This window comes from Mobula hypostoma, chromosome 2, assembly GCF_963921235.1.
Source record: "Mobula hypostoma chromosome 2, sMobHyp1.1, whole genome shotgun sequence".
NCBI lineage: Eukaryota > Metazoa > Chordata > Chondrichthyes > Myliobatiformes > Myliobatidae > Mobula > Mobula hypostoma.
In genome coordinates this window covers 235,158,825-235,178,561 of record NC_086098.1, presented here as the reverse complement: position 1 = coordinate 235,178,561, position 19,737 = coordinate 235,158,825, and the positions used below count along the sequence as shown (strand labels likewise).

Below are 19,737 nucleotides of genomic sequence, written 5' to 3'. Positions count from 1 at the left end.
ACTCTGGCCCCTCTTTTACACTTCATGTATCTGAAGAAACTTTTGATATCTACTTTAATATTATTAGCTAGCTTACTTTCGAATTCTTTCTTTACCTTCTTAACAACTTTTTTTATTTGCCTTCTGTTGGTTTTTAAAAGCTTCCCAATCCTCTATCTTCGGACTAATCTTTGCTGTATTATATGCCCTCTCTTTTGCTTTTATGTTGGCTTTGACTTCTTTTGTTAGCCACAGTGGTGTCATCTTGCCTTTAGAATACTTCTTCCTCTTTGCCTTCTCCTGTGCCTTCCGAATTGCTTCCAGAAATTCCAGCCACTGTGGCTCTGTCGGCATTCCTGCCAGTGTTCTTTTCCAATTACTTCTGGCCAACTCTTGTCTCCTGCCTCTGTAATTCCCTTTACTCCACTGTAATACTGATACTTCTGATTTTAGCATCTCCTTCTCAAATTTCAGACTGAAATCTATCATATTATGATCACTATCCCCTAAGGGTTCTTTTACCTTAAGACTAGGACATAGAACAGTGCTTATTGCCACCAAACAATTGATACTAGAACGTACAATCATCACGGCAGTATTTGATTCTGCGCTTCCCGCTTCCTGGATTACAAATGTTAAATATTAAAAATAGTAAAAATTAGTAAATATAAAAATTTAAGTTATAAATCATAAATAGAAAATAGAAAAATGGCAAGTAAGGTAGTGCAAAAAAACCAAGAGGCAGGTCCGGATATTTGGAGGGTACGGCCCAGATCCGGGTCAGGATCCGTTCAGCAGTCTTAACACAGTTGGAAAGAAGCTGTTCCCAAATCTGACCATACGAATCTTCAAGCTCCTGAGCCATCTCCCGGAGGGAAGAGGGACGAAAAGTGTGTTGGCTGGGTGGGTCGTGTCCTTGATTATCCTGGCAGCACTGCTGCGACAGCATGCGGTGTAAAGTGAGTCCAAGGACGGAAGATTGGTTTGTGTGATGTGCTGCGCCATGTTCACGATCTTCTGCAGCTTCTTTCGGTCTTGGACAGGACAACTTCCATACCAGGTTGTGATGCACTCTAGAAGAATGCTTTCTACGGTGCATCTATAAAAATTAGTGAGGGTTTTAGGGGACAGGCCAAATTTCTTCAGCTTTCTCAGGATGTAAAGGCGCTGGTGGGCCTTCTTGGCAGTGGACTCTGCTTGGTTGGACCAAGTCAGGTCATTTATGATATGGACCCTGAGGAACTTAAAGCTTTTGACCTGTTCCACTTGCGCACCACTGATGTAAATTGGGTCGTGCGGTCCGCTACTCCTTCTGAAGTCAACAACCAATTCCTTTGTCTTGCTGACGTCGAGGGATAGGTTATTGTCTTCGCACCATGCCACCAGGTTCTTAATTTCCTCTCTGTACTCAAACTCATTATTACCCGAGATACGGCCTACAATTGTTGTGTCATCAGCAAACTTATATATTGGGTTTGATGGAAACTTGGCTACACAATCATGGGTGTACAGTGAGTGCAGCAGGGGGCTGAGTACACAGCCTTGTGGGGCACCGGTGCTCAGAGTGATTGTAGAGGAGAGCTTGTCCCCTATTTTTACAGCCTGAGTCATGTCTGTGAGGAAGTTGAAGATCCAGCTGCAGATCTGAGTGCTAAGGCCCAGGTTCCAGAGCTTAGGAATCAGTTTATTTGGAATGATGGTATTAAAGGCAGAGCTGTAGTCAATGAAAAGGAGCCTTACGTATGCATCTTTATTCTCCAGGTGTTCTAAGGAGGAATGTAGGGTCAGAGAGATGGCATCTGCCATTGACCTGTTGCTCAGTACGGTAGAGACACAGACCCCTTGGCCCACAAAGTTGTGTCGAACCAATTAATAATAAAATGACCAACTAAGCTAATCCCTTCTGCCTACAAAATGTCTGTATCCTTCCATTTTCTCACATTCATGTGCCTATCTAAATGTCTCTAATATATCTGCCCCTACAACCACCCCAGGCAGAACATTCCAGGTACCCACCAATTACTGTATAAAGAAACTTGCTCCCCACATCTCTGTTAAAATTACCTCATTTGACCTTAAATGCATGTCCTCCAGAATTATATATTTCAACCCAGGGAAACAGATACTGTCTGCCCACTCCACAGTCTGCCTGCGAACCCTTCAGATTTCTCTCCATTCCCGCACAAGTACTTAAGCTCACAAATAAATTTTGGTTCATTACACAACACCCATTCCAGAATAGCTGATCCCCTAGTGGACTCAGCCATCAGCTTCTCTAGAACCCATCTCATTGGAACTCTAGAAATCTGCCCTCCTGGAATCCAGCACCAACCTGATTTTTCTAATCTACCCATGTATTGAAATCCCCCCATGACAATTGTAACATTGCTGTTTTGGCATGTATTTTCTATCTCCCTTTAGAATTTGTAGACCTCATCCTCACTTGTGTTTGGGGGTCTGTATAAATCTCCCATCAATGTCTTTTTACCCTTGCAGTTCCTGAGCTCTATGCACAATGATTCAACAACATCTGACCCTATGTCACCACTTTCTAATGATTTCATTAGGTTTTTTACTAACAGAGCCAAGCCACCCCCTCTGCCTTCCTGCCTACCCTTTCAATACAATGTGAATCCTTGGACATTAAGCTTCCAGCTGCAATCTTTCAGTCATGATTCAGTGCTGCCTACATCACAAATGCCAATCTGCACTGTGCTGCAAGTTCATCTACCTTATTCCATATGCTGCGTGTATTCAGGTACAACACCTTCAGTCCTGTATTCACCCTGTTTGATTTTGTCTTCCTTTTGCGTTGCAACTCATCCTGTTGACTGCAATTTTGCCTCATCAACAGCCTCTCCTCACTACCTCTGTTTGTAAATCAGCTACCTCATCGTCAGCACTATTATTGTTGCATTGAAATATACACAGCTCAGGACACTAGTCACACCATACTCAATCTTTTGATTCCTGACTTTGTCCGAGGCCTTACCAACATCTGTCTCCACCAACTCTCCACTACACTGTTCTGGCCCTCTGGTTTCCATCCTCCTGCTAGTTAAAACCCCACTGTGCAGCATTAACAAACCTTCCTGATAGGTCACCCTCCAGTTCAGGTGCAACGAGTTGTTTGTAATGTCTCCCCTCTCGCTGTGAAATGGAGACACCTCTGAGAGAGAGAGCCTGTGGAGTGTCAAATACTGGGTGAACAGGTAGTCTTTGGGGTACTGCGTCTGTGTCTTTGTGCTTGCTTTGCTCAGATTTGAGTGCTCGGTGGCAGGTGCCAATGCTTTTTTTTTGCAAGTGGGGGGAGGACGGATTGTTGCTTGCTGCCACTTATGCGTGGGAGGGGACTTTGGGGTTCTAACATTTAACTGTCATTCATTTGGGGCACTCCTCTGTTTTCGTGGATGTTTGTGAAGTAAAAGCATTTCAGGATGTATATCGTATACATTTCTCTGACATTAAATGTACCTTTGAAAACTTTGAAACCCTTCTGTACAGGCCCCACCTTCCCTGGAAGAGAACCCAATGATCCAAAAATCTTATGCCCTCCCTCCTACACCAACTCTTTAGCCACATATTAATACAGTTAATAAACTGTATAATCTTCCTAGTTGTGGCCTCACCGGCATGCGGCACGGGCAGCCACAACCCCTGGAGGTCCTGCCCTTTAACTTAGCACCTAACCCTTGGACTTGCTAAGCAGAACCTCATCACCCTTCCTACCCATGTCATCGGTACCTACATGAACCACAACATCTGGCCATTCACCTTCCCACGCAATCTGAGATACCTTGGACCCTGGTACCCAGGAGGCAGCACGCCTCTCGTTCTTGCCCACAGAGCCTCCTGTCTGTTCCCCTAACTAACAAATCCCCTATCACATTTTCTCTGTTAGGTCATCCCCCTTGATAGTATCCAAAGTGTTGTTACGAGGGACGGCCACATTGCACTGGCTCCTTCACCCCTCTTCCCTTCCTGACTGTCACCCACTCTCCTGTCTCCAGCACCTTATCTATCACCCCCTCCAAAGTTCATCCAGTTCCAGCTCCAACTCCTTAACGTGGATTGTTAGAAGTTGCAGCCGGATGCACTTCTCGCAGTTGTAGTCGTCAGGGGCACTGAAGGTCTCCCTGCCATCCCACATCACACAAGAGAAGCATTCAACCGTCCAGCCTGGCATCTCTACTGTCCTAGCTGAGCAGATATAAAGAAGGGAAGAAAAACACTTTACCTGGAGCTTTTCTTTTCTTTGCTTTCTCTGACTGAAGCCTGTCTCTGCAGAAGCCTCGCAGAGCTAAAGCCTCAGGATCACCACTCTGACTCTGCCCACTCAGATGACGGCTGTTGTGACGATCCAGACTTACGGGACACAATGGGTGTCACTCTATTCAGTGGGTGACCGTATACATGGGCCTTCGTCCTGACTAAAGTGGCTAGACCTCAGCTTGGTGCAGACTTCCTGTGCGCCCAAGGACTTTTAGACAATCTTAAGAACTGCCAGCTTGTGGATGTCAAGGACTTTGTGTTGTTATCTGTTCCCCCAGTAAGTTCCCCACAACGACTCTGTCAAGTGCATGCACCACCACAACTGCTGGGCGAATTCCCAAAGCTCAGTAAGTCCACATTCTCCACTACAGTTTCCAAACACAGGGTCGAGCACCACATTCCCACAACTGGCCCGCCAGTCCATGCCCGCGTGCGTAGACTGTACCCAGAAAGGCTGACAACTGCAAAGGCTGAGTTTGCCAGCCTGAAAAGACTCAGAATTGTACACCAACCAAGTAGCCCCTGAGCTTCGCCCCTCCATATGGTCCCCAAGTGCATTGGTGGTTGCCGGCCTTTTGGTGATCACCAACACCGTAACGAGGCCACCACCCTGATCGTTACCCAGTCCCTCACATTCAAGACTTATTGGCATGTTTAGCCGGAAAGTTAATTTTTCCCAAAGGCAATCCAGTTTGGGGCTACCATCAGGTGCCTGTGTGCTCAGAGGATATTCCCAAAACAAGTACGATAACCCCACCTGACCTTTTTGAATTTCTGCGCATATTGCTTGGACTGAAAAATGCAGCACAGACTTTCCAGTGTCTGAGGGACTCTGTATTAAAAGACTTAGGTTTTCTTTTCATTTCTTCTCATTTATCTGGATAACATATTTGTCATCAGTGCTTCCAAATCTGAACACATATCTCATCTCTGCACACTTTTCGAGTACTTAAGCCAACACGGGTTGACTATTAACCCTGCAAAATGCCAGTTTGGGTTGTCAACCATTGACTCTCGGCCGTTGCATCTCTGCAGAAGGTGCAAAACTACTTCCCATCAAAAGTAGCCACTATAATGGATTTCCCACCACCACAGACTACTAAAAAACTACAGGAGTTTTTAGGCATGGTGAATGTCCATCACCCTTTCATTCTGCGGCCGCTGAGCCTATGCTTCTCCTGTGTAGTGCACTTAAAGGCAACACTGCAAATCAAGATCTTCACTGAGGAAGAGGCAGTGGTTTACAAGTAAATGATGCATGTAACATGAATGTAAGGAAGGACAAGCCTATGACTGGGTACAAATGCAGACAGAGCAAAGAGTTAAATTGTACCACAGGGGTAAAATTCAAAATGGTGAAGAATTTAGGGCTGAAGGTGCTGTATTTAAATACACGTGGCATTCAGAATAAGGTGGATGAGCTTGTGGTGCAGTTAGAGATTGGCCGGTATGATGTTGTGGGCATCACTGAATCGTGGCTGAAAGAAGGCCGTAGTTGGGAGTTTAACATCAAAGGATATTCTTTGTATCGAAAGGACAGGCAGGAAGGCCGAGGCGGTGGTGTGGCTCTCTTGGTAAGAGATGGAACTACATCATTAGAAAGAAGTGACATAGGGTCAGAGAACATTGAATCTTTGTGAGTGGAGTTAAGAAACTGCAACGGTTAAAATACTATTATGGGAATCAAATATAGGCCTCCAAATAGTAGCCAAGATGTGGGGTTGAGATTGCAAAGGAAAATGGAAAAGGTATGTAATAATGGTAATGTCACATCTGGGACATTATGGGGGACTTCAATATGCAAGGGGATTGGAAACATCAGGTTGGTGTTGGATGACACAAGAAGGAATTTGTTAAATGCCTACAAGATGGCTTTTTGGAGCAGTTCATGTTTGAGCCTACTCGGGGAAAGGTTATCTCAGGTTGGGTGTTGTGTTATCTCCTGTGTTAACCCTCAGGAGATAGTGATCATAATATGATTGAATTCATATGGCAATTTGAGAAGGAAAAGCATAAGTCACATGTATCAGTATCGAAGGGGAATAAAGGGAATTACAGATCATGAGAGAGGAGCTTGCCCAGATTGATTGGAGGAGGATACTGGTGGGGATGATGGCAGAGCAGAGATGGCTGAAGTTTCTGAGAATAGTTCATAAGGCACAAAATAAATATGTCCCACAGAAGTTGTTTTCAAATGGCAGGGGTAGGCAACCGTGGCTGACAAAGGAAGTTAAGAACTGACTGTATAAAAGCCAAGGAAAGCGCATGTAAGGTAGCAAAAGTGAATGGGAAGTTGGATGATTGGGAAGCTTTTAAAATCCAACAAAAGGCAACTTAAAAAGCTATAAGAAGGGAAAAGATGAAATATAAGGACAAACTAGCCAATAATATAAAGCAGGATACTAAACATTTTCCCAGTTATATCAAGAGTTGATATTGGACGACTGGAAAATGATGCTGATGAGGTAGTAATGGGGGAGAAAGAAATGGCAAGATGAATTTTGCCCCTGTCTTCACTGTGCAGGACACTAGCAGTGTGCCAGAGGTCCACGAGTGTCAGGAACGAGGAGTGGGTGCCATTGCTATTACAAAGGAGAAACTGCTAGGCAAACTCAAAAGTCTTGAGATTGAAACATCAGCTGGACCAGATGGACTACATTCTAGAGTCCTGAGAGAGGTTGCTGAAGAGATAACGGATGCATTGGTCATGATCTTTCAAGAATCACATGATTCTGGCATGGTCCCGGAGGACTGGAAAATTGTAAATATCACTCCACTCTTTAAGAAGGGATTAAGGCAAAAGGAAGGAAATTATAGGCCAGTAAGCCTAACCTCAGTGGTTGGGAAGTGTTGGAGTCTGTTATTAAGGATAAGGTTTCGGGGTACTTGGAGACTAATGATTAAATAAGTCAAAATCAGCATGGTTTCTGTAAAGGGAAATCTTGCCTGAATAATCTGTTAAGTAACAATGGCGGCGGGGGGGGGGGGAGGAGGTGAATTCAGATATCAGAGGTGTAAAGGGACCTAGGGCTCCTTGTGCAAGACACCCAGAAGGTTAACTTACAGGTTGAGTCTGAGGTAAAGAAGACAAAGGCGATTTTGGCATTTATTTCAAGGGTTATAGAAAACTACTGGATGGAAATAATGCTGAACCTTTACAAGACTCTACTCAGGCCACATTTGGAGTATTATCAACAGTTTTGAGACATGTATCTCAGAAAGGATGTGTTGTCATTGGAGAGAGTCCTTAGTAGGTTCACGAGGATGGTTCGGGAATGAAGGGGTTAACATGTGGATCATTCAGCAGCTTTGGGCCCGTACTCACTGGAATTTAGAAGAATGCGGGGTGATCTCATTGAAAACTACCAGATCCAGATGTTGAATGGACTAGATAGGGTGGATGTGGAGAGGATGGTTCCTATGGTGGGGGTATCCAGAACTAGAGGACACAGCCTCAAAATTGAGGGGCCACCCTTTAGAACAGAGGTAAGGAGGCTTTTTTTTAGCCAAAGAGTAGTGAATTTGTGGAATACTCTGCCACAGACTGCAGTGGAGGCCAAATATGTGGGTATATTTAAAGTGGAAGTTGATAGTTTCCTGATCGATCAGGGCATCAAAAGATATGGCGAGAAGGCAGTGTATGGAGTTGAGTGAGATCCAGGATCAGCCATGATGGAATGGCAGAGCAGACTTGATGGACTGAATGGCCTAATTCTGCTCCTATGTCTTATGGACCCTACTGCCGCACCTGTTCTTCAGCATACCCATAACCATTACAACTGATGCCTCCGGTTATGCTGTGGGCGCTGTGTGTGAACAGCTGGCCGGAGTCGTACGGCAGCCGCTCACCTTCTTCAGTCAGCATCTCTGCCCCCGAAAGGAAGTACAGCAGTTTCGTCGTCTTCTAGAACGTCGCCATTTCACCATGTTCGTTAACCACAAACCGCTCGTGCACACGATGGCCAAAATATCAGGCCCTTGGTCTGCATGGCAGCAACGCCAAATGGCCTACATATCAGAGTTCACAACTGATACACAACGTATTTAGGAACAAATTAATGCTGTGGCTGATTGCCCCGAACAGCCAGCCGTTCAGGCCATACACGTTGGGGCTGACTACGCTGGCATGGCAGCCGACCGAGGAACTGACTCAGAGGACCAGGCTTACTGAACAGCAGTCACGAGCCTCCGGTTGGCTTACATGAAGTTCAGGGAAGCTGGGCTTTACCTCCTGTGCGATGTCTCAACTGATCGCCCTCGCCCATCGTGCCCGCAAACTGGAGGCGGGCAGTTTTCGACTCCATACGTGGCCTCTCACATCCAGGCGGGAGGGCCTCACAGAAGCTGGTTGGAGTAAAGTTTGTTTGGCATGGCCTCAGAAAGGATGTGCACGATTGGACTACAGCTTGTGTGAGCCAGTGGGCAAAAATTAACCATCAGGTTTAGGCACCATTGGCTCCTTTTGAGGTCCCTGAACGATGGTTTGAACCATGTCAAAGTGGACCTTGTTGTCCTCAACCCCTCCTGTGGTTTCACGCACCTTCTCACCATGGTGGACAGTACCTCCAGATGGCCAGAGGTTGTTCCCCTAGCATTGACGATGGCCGCAGATGTGGCTCGGGTGTTCATCAGCACCTCGGTTGCTTGGTTTGGCAACCCATCTGATATTTCCTCTGACCATGATCCCAGTTCAGTTTAGACCTCTGGGCTGCGATGTCCTGGAACCTCAGTGTTAGGCTACATCACATCACGGCGTATCACCCGCAGTCCAATAGCCTATGAGAGCAGTTTCACCGCCCTTTAAAGGCTGCTCTGAGAGCTTCCCTGACCGATGAGTGCTGGCATGTGTGGCTCTCCTGGGCCCTGCTGGGGCTCAGAATTGCTCCAAAGAAGGACCTGCAGACATCCTTGGCTTGGTTGGTATACGGGCAGTCGTCATGAGTACCGGGTGATTTTGTTCCTGACACCAAGAACACCTGGTCGGCCCCTCCAGAGCGTTCCACCCTCCTCAGTAAACTCAATTCCTTTTCACCTATTCCTACCTCCTATCACAGCGTGCACGCTCTTGGGTTCCTGTTGGCCTACGTTCTGCCTCGTTTGTTTTTGCCTGCCAATGTGCACATCCCCTTAGGGCTCTTTATGACGGCCCGTTCTGCACTATGGAATGAGGCAAAAAGACTTTTATCACAGATAAACTGAACGTGTTTCAGTAGATCACCTTAAACCAGCCCCCCAAGATTTGGAGTATTGCGCTACCATGTCCCTGGCATCACAACATGACCATGAACGTGTCAATGCTCATCCAGACAAGCCAGAGCCCTCTGCATGGAACACAGGACACGAGCTGGGTGGCTTGTCTGAGCTCGACAGACAGACTCACAGTGCCGGTTTCAGTGACGGAGGTTGGGGGGAAGTGGAGTGGTGCTGTGTAGAGTAACATAATTGGTTGAAATATACATAATTCACAACCACCAACATCGAGTTAGGGTTCAGCTTTAAGAGGCCGGTCTGATGTGATGACATTATTATGTAAAAGGTTTTTGGACACTTCTGTTGTGTAGATTTTGGGGTTCAATAAACAATAAATGCCTCACTTCATCTTGTTTGTGGAAACCTACAGTAGTAGATGGAGAGGATTCTGCCTGGAGCTCAGTGACTGAAGGTGCTCTAGGATCCTCTACTCTTTGTGATTTTTATAAATGACATGGATGAGCAAGTAGAGGGTAAGTCTGCAGGTAAGCCTGTGAGGCAGATGTTGGTGAAGTTGTGGATAGTGCGGAGGGTTGGCATAGGTCAGAACAGGACCTTGACAGGATGCAAAGTTGGGCTGAGAAGTGGCAGGTGAAATTCAACCAGGAAAAGTGAGCTGGTTCTCTTTGGAAGGTTGAATTTGAAGGCAGCTTATAGGGTTAATGGCAGGACTCTTAAACGTGTGAAGGATTAGAGGAATCCTGGGGCCCATATCCATAGACCTCTCAAAGTTGGAATGCAAGTTAATTGTTTGTTAAGAAGGCCATAACACCATGAGAGATAGGAGCAGAATTAGGCAGCTTGACCCATTAAGTCTGCTTCACCATTTCATCATGGCCGATTCATTTTTCCTCTCAATTCCATTCTCCTGCCTTCTCCCCATAACCTTTCACACCCTGACTAATGAAGAAACCATCAACTTCTACCTTAAACACTCCCAATGACCCGACCTCCACAGCCATCTGTGGAAATGAATTCCACAGATTCATCACCCTCTGCTAAAGAAATGACTCCCGATCTCCACTCTAAATGGATGTCTTTCTACTCTGAGGCTGTGCCCTCTGGTCCTAGACTCTCCTACTATTGGAAACATCCTCTCATTTACCCTACCTAGACCTTTCAATATTCAATAGATTTCAATGAGTTTCTTCCCCATTCTTCTAAATTCCATTGAGTACAAGCCCAGAGCCATCAAATGCCTTTCATTCCTGGAATCATTCTCTTGAACATCCTTTGAACCTTCTCCAATGTCAGCACATTCTTTCTGAGATAATGCACCCAAAACTGCTCACAATCCTCCAAGCAAGCCTTTCCCAGTGCTTTACAAAGCCTTAGCATTACATCCTTGTTTTTATATTCTAGTCCTCTCGAAGTGAATGCTAACATTACATTTGCCTTCCTCATCACCGATTCAACATGCAAGTTAACCTTTAGGGAATCCTGTGCAAAAACTCCCAAGTACCTTTGCATCTCAGTTTTTTGAATTTTCTGCCCGGTTTAGAAAATAGTCTACGCTTTTGTGCCTTTTACCAAAGTGCATAACCATACACTTTCCTATGCTATGCTTCATCTGCCACTCCTTTACCCATTCTCCTAATCTGTGCAAGTCCTTCCGCAGCCTCGCTGCTTCCTCATCACTACCTGCCTCTCCACCTATCTTTGTATCATCCGGAAACCTGGTCACAAAACCATCAATTCCATCAAAACCATTGACATGTAGAGTAAAAACAAGCAAGCCAAACACCGACCCATTCAGAACACCACTTGTCATTGGCAGCCAACCAGAAAATGCTCCCTTTATTCCCACTCTTTGCCTCCTGCTAATCAGCCAATGCTCTGTCTATGCTAGTACCTTCCTTAAAATACCATGAGCTCATAACTTGTTAAGCAGCCTCATGTGCGGCACCTTTTACAAGGCCTTCTGAACATCTAAGCACACAACATCCACCTTTGTCTATCCTGCATGTAATTTCCTCAAAGAATTGCAACAGATTTGTCAGGCAAGATTTTCCTTTAAGGAAAGCATGCTGACTTTGGCCTTTTTTATCATGTGCCCTAAGACCACATGCTTAACAATTGATTCCAATATTTTCTCAACCACTGAGGTCAGGCTAACTGGCCTATAATTTCCTTTCTTCTGCTTTCCTCCCTCCTTAAAGAGTGGAGTGACATTTGCAATTTTTCAGTCCCCCAAAACCATGCCAGAATCTAGTGATTCTTAAAAGATCATTACAAATGGCTCCACAATCTCTCCAGCCACCTCATTCAGAGCCCTTGGGCATACAGGTGATATACCTGTGTTTATACCTTTTAGCTTCACAAACACCTTCTTCAATTGCACTTACTTCTGCCCTCCAACACTTTCAAACCTCCAGCATATTGCTGTCTTCCACAGTGAAGATGTATACAAGGTATCTATTCAGTTCGCCTGTAATTTCCTTGTCACCCATTAGTACCTCTACAGCATCATTTTCCAGTGGTCCAATATCCACTCTTGCTTCTCTTTTATTCTTTATATATCTGAAAAGCACTTGGTTCCTCTTTGATATTGTTGGCTAGCTTACCTTCATTTTTCACCTTTTCCCTCCTTGTGGCTTTTTAGTTGCCTGTTGTTGGTTTTAAAAACTTCCCAAGTCCTCTAACTTCCCACTAATTTCTGCTCTATTCTGCCCTCTCTTTTACTTTAATGTTGTTTTTGACTTACCTGTCATGGTTGCATCATCCTGCCTTTAGAATACATTTTCTTTGAGATATATCTATTTGGCACTTCCAAATTGCCTGTAGAAACTTCAACAACTGCTGTTCTACTGCTCTTCCTGCTAGTGTTCCCTTCCAATCAATTTTGACCGCTCCTCTGTCACGCCTCTACAATTCCCTTTACTCCATTGTAATACCAATACCTCTGACTTTAGCTTCTCCCTCTCAAATTGTAGTGTGAATTCTGTTATATTATTAATCCTGCATCCCAAGAGTTCCTTTACCTTAAACTTCCTGATCAAATTCCGTTTATTACACAACACCCAATCCAGAATAGCCTTTCCCCAGTGGGCTCAACCACAAACAGTTCTAAAAAGCCATCTCATAGATGTTCTATGAATTCTCTCCCTTGGGATCCAGGACAAACCTGATTTTCCCCAATCTACCTGCAAGTTGAAATCCCCCATGATTATCATAATACTGCCCTTTTGGCAGGTCTTTTCTATCTCCCATTGTAGTTTGTAGCCCACATCCTTGCTACTGTTCAGAAGCCTGGATATAACTCCCATCAGGTTCTATTTACACTGACATATGCTGTGTTGGCCTTGATTAGTCAGGGGATTGAGATCAAGAGCTGTGAGGTAATGTTGCAGCTCCATAAAATCCTGGTTAGACCACACTTAGAATATGGTATTCAGTTCTAGCTGTCAGCATCTCTAAAGATCTATCTCGGACCCAATATATTGATGCAATTACAAAGAAGGCATGCTGGTGGCTATACTTCATCAGGAGTGAGGAGATTTGGTATGTCAGCAAAGACCAGCAAGTTTCTTCAAAGCATTCTAACAGGTTGCATTAGTGTCTGGAAAGGAGACGGCAATGCAAAGGATTGGGAAAAGCTGTAGAAGGTTGTAAACTTAGCCAGCTCCATCACTGGCACAACCCTCCCCATGATCAAGGACATCTTCAATGGGCAATGTTTCAAGAAGGTGGCATCCATCATGAAGGACTCTCATCCATCCAGGACATGACCTCTTCTCATTACTACCATTAGAGAGAAGGTACAGTAACCTGAAGACACACACTCAACATTTTAGGATCAGCTTCTTCCCCTCTGCCACGAGATTTCTCAAGTCCATGATCCCACAAACACTACTTAGCTGTTTTCACCTCTTTTTTCAGTATTCATTTTAATATAATCTTATTGTATGTTATAGTAATATATTATGTATTGCAGCAAACTACTCCTGCAAAACACTGATTCTGATTTAGTGAGTAGCCCCAGGAAGATCGATGATCTGGATAGGAGGAATGCTTCTTTGTTGTTGTCAATACCGGGGGGAAAGAGTTATCCAAGAACATTATGATCAAATATACAACAAAAAGAATGCACGCACATGCAGTAAAAGTTATTTTTTGTATTTTATTAGGAAAGGTATGCCCTTAATAATGGTACAAAAATGTATATACAAGATTTATTTAACAATCTGTATCATTTTCTAAAAACAAAGCTAGTTGTCAAGGAATTCTGTACATAAGATACTGAAACTCTGTAACAGTACATTGTACTAAAGGCGCACCAGGTATGATTCAAGGCTTCCTCACAGCCACAGGCAATGAGAATTCATTCCCTTATTGGGCCACTGATAATTTTAAAGGGTCACTAAGAACTGCAAGCTTTTGAATTGGTAAATGCAGAATCTAGATAAAATCGTAGGAAAACAAATATGGATATAAATGCCTTTCCTGAGCAATGCTGGCTGGCCAAGCAGGATTAAAATAGCCAGACACACAGAGTGGACAAGACCACAGCTGTACAATGAACACTGGCAGCTGGAAATGCAATGGTAACACAAGGAATGGGGGAGCCACTGAGAGAATCTATTTGCCCCCCCTGGATCTCAGACACTCATCTGCCACATTTAAAAGTAAGCAGTCCAGCCAATAAACCTCACAGGTTATTGAACACAACAGTAAGATATTTACAAAACACAAGATGCAGTAGTATGAGGAAGGTAACTGATGTGTTATAGGGGTGGTGCAGACAACCCCAGGATATTTGGACACTGATAACATCCACTTTCATAGTGGAATGAGCACAAAGGAGATGGTGCAAAATAGCAACACTGTTCTTGCTGAAGTTCATCACCTTCCCTTCCACAGAAACAATACAAACGTGATGTTTGTAGAGGATTGTTAGTTACTTATTCTCCCACCCACCTAAACCCTACCCTTCCACAAGCCTGAAATGGAAAGATTATGGATTCTCCATTTTTAAAAACCTTAGTTTCCAGAAGCCCATTCCATACAGAACAAGCAACAAACACCAAGTATAGGTGTTTCAGACTGGCAGCAGTCTGACATAAAGGAGTTTCGTATTGTCAACAACGTACATATTTTCCTTAACCCCAACAACTGAGCCCCACACATCCACCCTGTTTTATGACTTAAGGTTGGCTGCTTTCCCACTAATCCTGATTAGACAGGAATTTCTCTTTGCACATGGCAAGTTAGTTACGCAGCTTGTTCATTATCTAATCAAGCCTGATGGCCATGCAGACAACTTTAACATGACTGAAGTTTAGTTTCTGGACCCATGTTTCACTCTCTGTTGAGCCACAGACAGAGACAACCTCTGCTGCATTCAGAACACCTGACCATGGCGGGTTACAGTTCAGTTATCCAGTGAGCAGCTGAAGCTCTCAAGTGGTACAGAATGAACTTGTCTTGGCCAAGCTCCACCCCAGCTTTGGCGTAATTACCTAATGCTTATTTTGTTCCATCCTCCAACCCCTCAGACTGCTAGTTTCAGGTGAATAGCCGGAAAGCAGGAGGGGAGAATTTTCCAGGCTTGTCCCTGATGACTGGCTGGATAACCACTGAAAGTGACTGGTTTGGGGGGGGGGGGGAGGACGAGGGGCAGGGAAGAGAACTTCTAAGTATCAGTCAATTTCAGGTCTAGGACATGTGTCACTGATCTTCACTACAAAGTACTGAAGCAGGAAGACAATTTGCAGCACAAAGTACCACAGGATTTTAAATCTGACAGGCTATGGGTCTCAGATAAGAGAGACATTTTTACAAATGGAAGTAGAAATCACAAAAGTTAGGTTGGAGTTCCTGAGCTCGGGGAACATGAAACTATTCTCCCCAGATGACGCAGGTTTCATCAGTGCTGAGTAATACAGTCACATCGTACTTCACCATTCTCCAGATCCCTTGTCACCACCTTCAACTGAGTGACCATCCCCTTTCATATTGTCAGGATAACCATAACTTAACAATAATTTCTAGACTGACACCCTAACCCCACTGTGTGACCAACATGCACAGAGTACTGTGCTAAGTTGCCAATTATCTTCCTTGGGTTTTCAACAATATTTCACCTGGACCAGTGCAATTAATGTTTTGATGCTGTATGGACACAGGAAACATTCAACCAGAATAGGAAAGGGCTCCCAGACTGGCTGCTAACATTAGGAAAACAAGGAGTGGATTCTATTCTCACCTGGAGAGTTAGCTGAAGATGTAGCCACAAAAACTTTTGAGGTAGGAAAGGTATCCTAAAGGAGAAGGAAAGCTTCAAGCTGTGACATTTAGATTCACCTGGCTAGGAGGTTCATTGCTGGCAAAATAGGAAAACAAATGGGAGAGCGCAGAGAAAATGGGGTCCGTCTCCTCGTGCTGACAGTATTACAATAACAGCATCAGTACACATCACAAATCTAGCTGCACGTACTGTAATTTGTTTCTTGCATTAGTCCAATAGCACCCTCTATTGGGAGATAAACACAGTAAACACAAAGGATATACAGACAGCCCAACACCAGCTGCTCCCTATCTATTCTACAGTACCTGTATCATTCCTTGCCCCATCATTCCATTTGAACAGTGACCTTAGCTCTAGCATGGTACTGCATTCTGATCTGTAGGTTCCATTCTCTCATCATAACCAGGTCCATTGCAAGTTGGGGAAGAAGACAATCCTCACCGAACCTCACTATTGTTGGCCAAACCAACTTTCTGGAATCAAAAATTCAAGAGCTCAGAGGATTCCTGGCCACCCCAGAAATATTACAAATGGAGAGGAAAATAGTTTGGATCCAGTCAATATATCTTCCCCCTCAGAGGTACCACTTAAAAACCAACAGGCAAATGAAATTTATTTCACACAACACTCAAAGCAATAATCAATTAATCAGTGAAAGTAGAAGCATAATCACACATTAATAAGGAAGAACTCCAGTTATTACAAGGAGGGGGAGAGAATGGGGACAGTAATGGGCGGGCCATAGCTGCCCAAATTAAACGAGTGGATGCCAATGAAACCTCAATAAAGTTTTGATCCAAAGAACCTGGAACGGATAGTGTTGCTTCTGACTAATTAATGAAGAGTGCAGCCTTTTTACAAAGATATTTACACTGTGGCCACCTTCATTCTTGGTTTGTCTAACTAGGGATGTTTCTCCGTGGGCTGCGACACTGGTAAATTGACATTCACTTGTTACATGTACAGGCAGCCAGCCTGAGCAATAATGCTGTCAAATCCCAGCGGCCGATTGAAACAGCCCCCTGTGCCTCCAACAACAATTCCTCACTTGACAAAAAAAAGTCAGCGATCTTGCCCAGTACCACAGGCTGAATATGACACTAAATGTACATTTGATTAAAAAAAAAGACACCATTTTAAATGGTGCATTAATACCAACTACCAGGTAATCTGAATATTCAGTTTCAAAATAACTAAATCAGGCACCTTAGATGACAACAAAAATAATTTAAAAAGTACTGTTCTTTTCAAATGATAAAGAAAGGGATAGAAGAACGGAAGCAAGACCATGGTTGTAGAGCCAATGTCCTGAACAGAGAAGGTTTAGTTAAAAAATAATTCATTAAAAAGTTACTAAATCTCAAGTGCAGTTGTTATTTAGCCTTTGTATAGGAAGTGCTTTTGGAAAGCCTTGATAATTGTATAAATATTCCACTCTGTCAGCAAATGTGTCATCGTGGTTCATTTTACAGATGACCACCAGTTAAAAGTACATCTTGGGATGGGGGCAGGGGGCATTAGTGTGGCTGCAGAAGGTAGTAAAGTGGGAATTCCTCTCAATAGATCCTCCTCTTTAAGGGAAAATCACCCACTTTACTGCACCTCTTGTGCACAAACATTGTAGATTGCTCCACTGCAGTCTCTTCTGTGGGACTGTAGGGATCTCGTAACTCTCACTCCACACAGTTGACCTTCGAATCACTGAGAAATTTGCAATCTACAACATTAGAAGTGAAGCTAGCCTGGAGGTGAGGGAACATTTCTGCAAATGAAATGAACACGCAGAAGATATGATAAAGTGAATCCCAACTTCAGATTCTTGAAGCAGCCTTCAGATTCACTGGCCTTGCTCATGTAAACATGATCAGCTGGGATATTTGGAGACAAGGTACACCAGCTAGCAAAGCCAATTGGCATTGCCTTCTACAATACCCATCTTTTGTGATTCAACAAATGCTGGATCACAGAGTAATGGCAAAGAATAAAAGCATTTAAAGTATTTCCCACTTTTTAAAAAGAGAAATCTTCAAGTTCAACAGTGTGTGGATGAAAGTAGATCTGAATGGATAAAGTAGTCAGAAAAAGTGAATTTTCTAAACGTAGTTGACATTTGTAAAGTTATCACTAAGTTTAATTATAGAATCATAAACCATTCACCTTTCTAGCAAAAGAATGGGTCCCTCCCAGGTTAAGCTTGAAAACAAGCATCAGAAAAAGTGAAATGAACAAAATTGAAGACAAGACAGTTACATCAACCTTGCCCTGTATCTCCTCCACTTTACAGTTACCTACAAAGGACCAACTGTTCCTTCTGTGTTTGTAAAGATGAGAAATACTGTGCTCAAAGAGACAGGCAGCAACCAGCACTATAGATTACTAGTCAAACCTTTGCCTCCATAAAAAAGTAATCACTGCAATTGGTGTCCTTTCAAGACATTTCTGAGCAGTGTCAGAAACACCTACAAAATACAGATCAAAGGGGCTTTATAAACTTTTCCAGAAACGCTGACAGAAAGTAAAAAGCTTGGTTCCTACCCACATTCTGGGGGTAAGTATGTTTAGAACACAGTCATCGCTGAGGATATCAAAAGCTTGAAAATACCAAATATCATTCCAAAAACATTTGCTTTAAAAAAAAGACTAACACTGAACTCTTTTCCCAATCTCTCCAACCCCCAAATATCTTCCCCCTGAATGATTGCATACTATACAGTGGAAGATTCTGTATTTAAAAATAATTTAAAATTATCCACTCACTTTTCTCCGTAATTGAGGCAAGAAATTTCAGCTTTTTTTGGTTTGAAGTACTTAAAGATAACAAAATCTCAAACAACCAACGCCAAGAGAAGCCTGTTCTTAGTGAGCAGGAGCTTGGGTACACTGGTGGTGGGTGGGATCAGCAATATTCCATTGGCCTTCCCTTCAACCAAAAAAAGATAAATCATAAATCATCAGTCACAGTGTTTATAGGCTTCCCTTCCACACCTGCATCCCAGCAATGGGATTGTTCTCTGTATAATCAGGAAATGTGGATTAGGTTTCCTATCCCAAACCATTTATGGTAGAATTGTACCTGCTAGTGTTCAGAGGTTTCCTGGTATAGATCTCCTAAAGGAGTCTCTATGCAATTTCTGTGGCGTGGCAGTGAGCAACAGCCTGACCCTAAGCTGTTTTTGCTTTGCTCAGGTGTCTATGACCGTCTTAGAGTGTGCGTGTGTGCACGTGCACACCAGAAAGAGGCTGTCAGAAAATGAGGAGGAGGCAAGGATGCTTTTATGAAGTCACTGTTTCTGTTGCCATGTCCAGGGGCTGCTCCATTGTTTCCACTGTGGTCTCAGGACCCTCCACCTCTGTCGCCATGTTGATGACTGAGACAGTGCCATCATCTGTAACCTCCTCCACCACGGTGATTTCTTCAGCTGTGGTGTGCAGCCGGGCAATGGCTTCCAGTCTCATGCGGTATTCTTCTGCTTCCTGCTCTTTCTTCAGCAGCTGCTGTCGATACTCCTGGGCCTTCCTGTTTGCTTCATGGAGCTGTTTCTGAAGGAGCTCCCTCTCCATAGAGTCGTTCGCATCCTGCAACAAGAAACCAGACACAAGATGGTAGCTTACAACTAGAGTCAGAGTCATAGAAAAGTTCAGCACAGAAACAGGCCCTTCAGATCGACTAAACCCTCAGCATCACATCCTTACTTTTATATTCTAGTACTCTTGAAACGAATGCTAACATTACATTTGCTTTCCTTACCACCAACTTAACCTGCAAGTTTATCTTTAGGGAATCCTCTCAGGACTCCCAAGTCCCTTTGCGCCTCAGATTTTGTATTTTCTCTCCATTTAGAATATAGTCAACCCTTTTGTTTCTTCTACCAAAGAACATGACCATATGCTTCCCTACATTATATTCTATCCGCCACTTTTTTGCCCATTTTCCTAAATGAAGAGCAATAGGCCCGCCCCATCTACCTGTGACGCCACTTTCAATGAAT

At 43.8% G+C, this 19,737-nt stretch overlaps 1 protein-coding gene across 4 annotated transcripts in view; it reads right to left on the bottom strand.

The window, feature by feature from the left end:
• Positions 1 to 13,624: 13,624 nt before the first annotated feature.
• The window catches only part of gabpb2b (GA binding protein transcription factor subunit beta 2b), a 48,185-nt gene continuing 42,072 nt past the window's right edge, over positions 13,625 to 19,737 (bottom strand). For all 4 annotated transcript variants that reach the window (XM_063041640.1, XM_063041638.1, XM_063041641.1 and 1 more), the window contains one exon: positions 13,625 to 19,324. In XM_063041640.1, the coding sequence (XP_062897710.1) occupies positions 19,022 to 19,324 (303 nt within the window). In that variant the 3' untranslated portion in view covers positions 13,625 to 19,021. The remainder of the gene's footprint in view (positions 19,325 to 19,737) is intronic.